The sequence below is a fragment of the Sinocyclocheilus anshuiensis genome, unplaced genomic scaffold, assembly GCF_001515605.1.
Source record: "Sinocyclocheilus anshuiensis isolate Anshui unplaced genomic scaffold, SAMN03320099.WGS_v1.1 scaffold517, whole genome shotgun sequence".
Taxonomy (NCBI): Eukaryota; Metazoa; Chordata; class Actinopteri; order Cypriniformes; family Cyprinidae; genus Sinocyclocheilus; species Sinocyclocheilus anshuiensis.
The window spans coordinates 857,186-862,502 of record NW_015536535.1 but is presented as its reverse complement, the minus strand read 5'-3'; the positions used below and the strand labels follow the sequence as shown (position 1 = coordinate 862,502).

At 36.7% G+C, this 5,317-nt stretch overlaps 1 protein-coding gene across 2 annotated transcripts in view; it reads right to left on the bottom strand.

Moving 5' to 3' along the window:
- Nucleotides 1-5,317, bottom strand: part of LOC107695387 (programmed cell death protein 4-like) — a 27,703-nt gene that overhangs the window by 10,416 nt on the left and 11,970 nt on the right. For both annotated transcript variants that reach the window (XM_016495278.1, XM_016495270.1), the window contains exons 8-10: nucleotides 4,136-4,250; nucleotides 3,294-3,401; nucleotides 2,834-2,944 (exon numbers count right to left, since the gene is read on the bottom strand). In XM_016495278.1, the coding sequence (XP_016350764.1) occupies nucleotides 2,834-2,944; nucleotides 3,294-3,401; nucleotides 4,136-4,250 (334 nt within the window). The remainder of the gene's footprint in view (nucleotides 1-2,833; nucleotides 2,945-3,293; nucleotides 3,402-4,135; nucleotides 4,251-5,317) is intronic.

The window sequence follows — 5,317 nt, the reverse complement described above, 5'->3', positions numbered from 1 at the left end:
TATCGTGATATAAATTTTGGCCATATCGTCCAGCCCTAGTTTGTAGTGTGATCAACGTTTGCGTAAGTAGTAGACATGTTAGGGAAACTAGGCACTTCAGATCAAAGCCTCAGCGGTCTAACAGCGCTCGTCAATGTCAAAATGATTGAGATGGCCAATCAAATCAAAGTAGGCGGGGTTTACCGTTCACAGAAGGAGAGCGCGAAGCGTCAGTTTAACGTTAAAAGAGAGCGAGGTAAGATGAAGCTGCAAACCATTTAATATTAGTCAACGATACGTTTTACGATAGAAATGTTAAATGACCGACAGCTATATCCAGTGATGCAAACTACTCGATTTTTTTTCTCAAAGATTTTGAGAGAGAGCTGTGTAAATTGTCTGCGTCTGTGTCTCTCTCTACAAACAATGAAGCTGAGTTTAGTTACTTAAAAAAAACAGCGATATTACCCCCTTGTTGCTGAGAAATATAATGTAGCGATTCAGTATTGACTAATAAAAGTTGCGTGGCAGCGCTGACAACAAGTTTATGAGCTTCTGAATGTTACTTTTTGCACAGCGCGATCTCAGATCTCTGTGTGCAAGTGGTGGTGTGTGTGTGTGTGTGTGTGTGTGTGAGTGTGTGTGTGCGCGCGCATCAATTAAAACAACGCATTAAATATAGAACGGTGATTAATCGGGCTGGGTTTTGACACAAATTTCACGATTCGATTCTCATTCACAAGCGTTCGATTCGACTACCAATTCGATTCGATATCGATTATTTTGGTTTTATATCAGGTACAGTACATACCAAATGTTCTCAAGGAAAAAAAATCTCTCAACTAATGCTGTAAAATATACATGAGAGTCAGTTGGTACTACATTACTATAATATTTAAGGTTAAAATGGACTAATTTGTTAAAATTTTAACTTTATTTTAAAAACTTCATTAAGTGTAATTACATAATATTTCTACTTTAAAAAAAAAATATAAACATAATGGTGGCTGTCATAAAAACTTGATGGATTTATTCAAACAAATTAAACATTGAACAACATCGGATGTTTAGTCATGATTATTTTGTGCTGAAACTGGTATTAAAGCGGAGGAGAGGATCAATTCACGTGCGCCTCGCGCTGCTGGCTGCGTCTGTTGAACTGAGGCGCTACAGCGATCTGTCACTCCACATTAAACAGCGCCAAAACGGCATTAATTGTTTGAATACTGCAATACAATGGACAGAATTTGAATATTAAAAGTACCAACGCACAATGCTTATTGCAATATGTTGGATGTGAAGTTCTGTAAAAATGAGAATCGATTAATATTGAGATATCGGTATTTTTTTTACCCAGCCCTAGTGATTAAACTGAACGGTTTTAAAGCGGTCATATGATGCGATTTCAATTTTTCCTTTCTCTTTGGAGTCCTAAATGTTCACGCAAAGAAAGAAGGTGTAACTTTTATTCTCGCTGTAGTATTGTTGCGGCCACCATGTCGTGAAGGCGCTGTGTGTTTCGTTGTGAAAGTGAAACTACTGTTTGGACGATATCTGCTTCGTCATGCCTGGAGCTGATCTGTGCTGGTTGCTGAGGAAATACAACAACTTCGCGCTGTGGATCGCCGGATCAGCTTTCACCATGGACGAAGCGGATTCCAGCCTGGGGTCGTCACATGTGGTTGCTGCAAGCCTCCTTCGTTGAATCCTCCGGCCGCGCCGTTCTCAAGCCCACCGCCTCTGCTCACTCTAGCCCTCCGGCCGTGCACCACATTTTATGGAGGACTGTTTACTGATCCTGGGAGAGTATACTACAATGCCGGCTGTTCTGACTCACAGACTGTAAGTACGTTTTTTATATTTAAAGTGTTTTTATATTTTTTATATTTAAAGCGAGTTTTTTGGGCAGTGTAGAGTAGGGCTTGTTGTTTGTCCGATTCTCCGATCACAAATGCAGACATGGTTTTATGTTTACGTGGCGCGATGCAACGCAACGTGTAAAAAGACAGTATAAGTCATTATAATCCATAATTATGTCCCCACTGGAGGCAAAGAATGCCTCGTTTATAATGGGTTTTCATGTTTTTGAATCATCGCCCCGGCCCGACAGGGCATCATCACAATATGGTAGGGGCGTAACATTGTGTTGGCACAGTGATTAACCAGAAAAAAAAAAAAAAAATGGCATGTCATGCCGAAAAGGTTGCCGACCCCTGCAATAGACAATCGTCACTGAGAAACTTCTGCTGATGTTAAAAGTAAACTGTTTTGAATACAAGTATGGTTCAAAGATTAACAGATGCAAATCTGGTGATGACCGGAAAAACTACCTTTTTAGTCATCTGGTGTTGACTAGAAAAGGTAGTAGATATAAATCTCCATCCACTATCACCTTTTGTGTTTCATACAAATTTTGATGTCAGTGGGTGTAACCCCCATTATACTAATACTACAGAGCCGTCTGTTTGTTAATAATTAAAAAAAAAATAACAACAAACATTAAAGTCTGCATTAAATGGAAATTCATTCTATTTTCTAAATGCATCTAAATACAAACAATTCATCCATGCATGGGTTTCATTTTCTTTTTAAATGTTCTGACCTTGTATTTTTAAACTCTTCAGCTTTCTTATAATAGACTTAAAAATTGCATTCAGATCTGCCTCCATCCAATCAACAACCAATTAACTGAATCAAGTAACTGCCTTAGATTTTTCTTTTTTGATTATATGCTTTACTCAGATGTACTTCAAAACACTGACAAAATGATCGATCTGTCTCTACGTCCGTTATGTCGCAACTTTAGAATCACCATGGTACATCAAAAAAACAAAAAACTCAAGTTAGTACAAACCCTGTTCATTTGGTCCAGAGTGATTAGGCCGGTTTGCCAGAATGCCTTGAGAAGTTTGACCATCATCTGTAAGGCTGTGTCACCTGTAGACTCCAGTACCATAACCACAGCCTACATCAACCAGAAACAGAAACAGATGAGAGAAACTAGGAAAATGATAGGAAGAGGAAATAAGGAAAAGCAAGTCCTTGTGCAACCTGACAATGCACTTTATCATCAAAGAAAATGTTGAAAATGTGCTGGTCCAACAAGAGACCTATTACTGGGGTGAGGGAAAGTGCAATTACTGCGCTAGTTGTTGTAATGGGCAAAACCAAGATGCAATTATTGTGAAACTGATATTTCTAAGTCAGTAGACTTGATGGTAAAACAACATTTTATAAAAGAAACAGTGAAATCTCTTTTTCTCTTTAAAACTCTACATGACATAACTACTGTACATGCTATTCACACTTCATACCTCATAGACCAGTTCATGATGAAAGTGTGGCACTTCTAGATCTCGCAGACAGTGCTCAGCCTCAGAGAGCTCTCCTGACACCAGGTACTCCTTTAGCAATAGGTTCATCTGTAAAACAAACAGCAACATAATATATGGACAGCAAATAAGAGGCATGATCAGAAATGTGAAAATGGGTTACTATTGTAGCAACCCAATTTTATTGCATATTTAATATGTATATTGCATGTATATATATGCAATATATATATATATATATATATATATATATATATATAATGAAATCTTAGGTTAGGTTATGAAAGTCAGTTATGACCGACTATGAGAGTTTGTACTTCGAGAAACAAGTGAATTAATTAATAAACACCTTTGCATGAAAATGTTGAAAAAAAAAAAACTTTTTCTTCATTGACTGCTTGGTGGATTGCTATACTTTTTCTATACTGTTCTATTCTATATTTTATTCAATGATAATTCAACAACATGTAAAATAGATATTTTTAGACCTGGATAGAGTGGTTTTATTACGTTATTATTAACTGTTAATTAATTCAATAATTTATCAACAAATAGGATTATATAAAATATTCAAGTGTCATAATTTTATATCAAGGGTTAAATATATAATATAATACAATACAATAATTTGGAGTATTTAACAAGCATTTTGCAGTATTAACAAGCAGTCCTTACAAGCCATTAACATTAATGATTAAAACTGAAAATTTCGGAATATTTACACTGTATTTTGAAAATAACATTTAATTTAAATTTAAATTAAATTTAAATTTAAAAAATACAAATTTTTTTCGTACATAAGTAATAATACAGGGATACCTCACCTCTTTGATGAGATGTTTGACAGGCCTCTGGCCGCCACCAACTCCCCACACATTATCAAGCCGCATGATTTTCCTTTTCATGGAGAGAAGAACTGATGCTCTGTCCAGTGCAGCTCTAATAGTCATGAGGGCATGAACAAATGAAGAGGGGAATAGCATGAAGGGTAAGGCAGCAAGTCAGAAGCAGATAATGCAGAAAACGCACAGTTCATTTTGTCTGATTTAACATGTCAAACAAAAGGAACTGCATATTCAGTCTAGAACCCCATGTAGGGTGGGAAATTACCCTCATTGCCTCTACACTTTTTTTTTAGACTTTATGATTTTATTTTGAACATGTAAAAATAATATGATAAAACCTGCTATAGTGAATGGCAATCATTATTCCACTTGTTCCGTATGTGCTACTTCCAGGAAAGACTAAATGCTACTCCTACAAACATGCATCATTGCAACAAAGCAAAAGCAATGACCAAATATAGCTGCAAGCAGCAATTGCGGGGCCAAGCACTCCAGAGGCAAAATGAGAAGCTAAGCATGGCATGGAGCATCAGACCAAATGCAACAATGAGTAATAAAAGCAATTTTAGGATGATTGTAATTGAAATGGCTGAAAAATCAAATACAACCTCTATTAATATGATTACATTGCTTATCACTTTTGACCAACAGGTGGCACTGCAATCAAATAATTTTGGTGTGTTCTGTGTGAGGTGACAATGGCACACACAAAGTTTGTTGTCATTATGTCAAAGCTTTGAAGAGATATAGCCTTAGAGTCATTTTGGCACCGTGCCTAAAATTTGTAGCAGCGCTGTACGAAAACGGTTTCGTCTATCGACACGAAATCCAAAACATGTTGTCAGCACAGTCTGAAGATGATTTGACTCGATTTTGGTGAAAATCGGACCAAGGCTTGAGGAGGAGTTTGAAAAGAAGGTTTACAGTATAAATCAAAATGGCCTACAGGCTGTTCAGATTTGCTAAGCGAAAATTCATATGTCTGTTGTCGGCATAAGCCAAGGAATATTTTGAGAGCAGTTTCATTGCAATAGGCTAATGCAATCAAAAGTTATTAGCATTTTTGGAAATTTCATAATTAATAATAAATCAATGGTTTATTACTCTTGGCCAATAGGTGGTGCAGTTACCAAATTGATGTGGCATGGTCAGTGTGAGGTG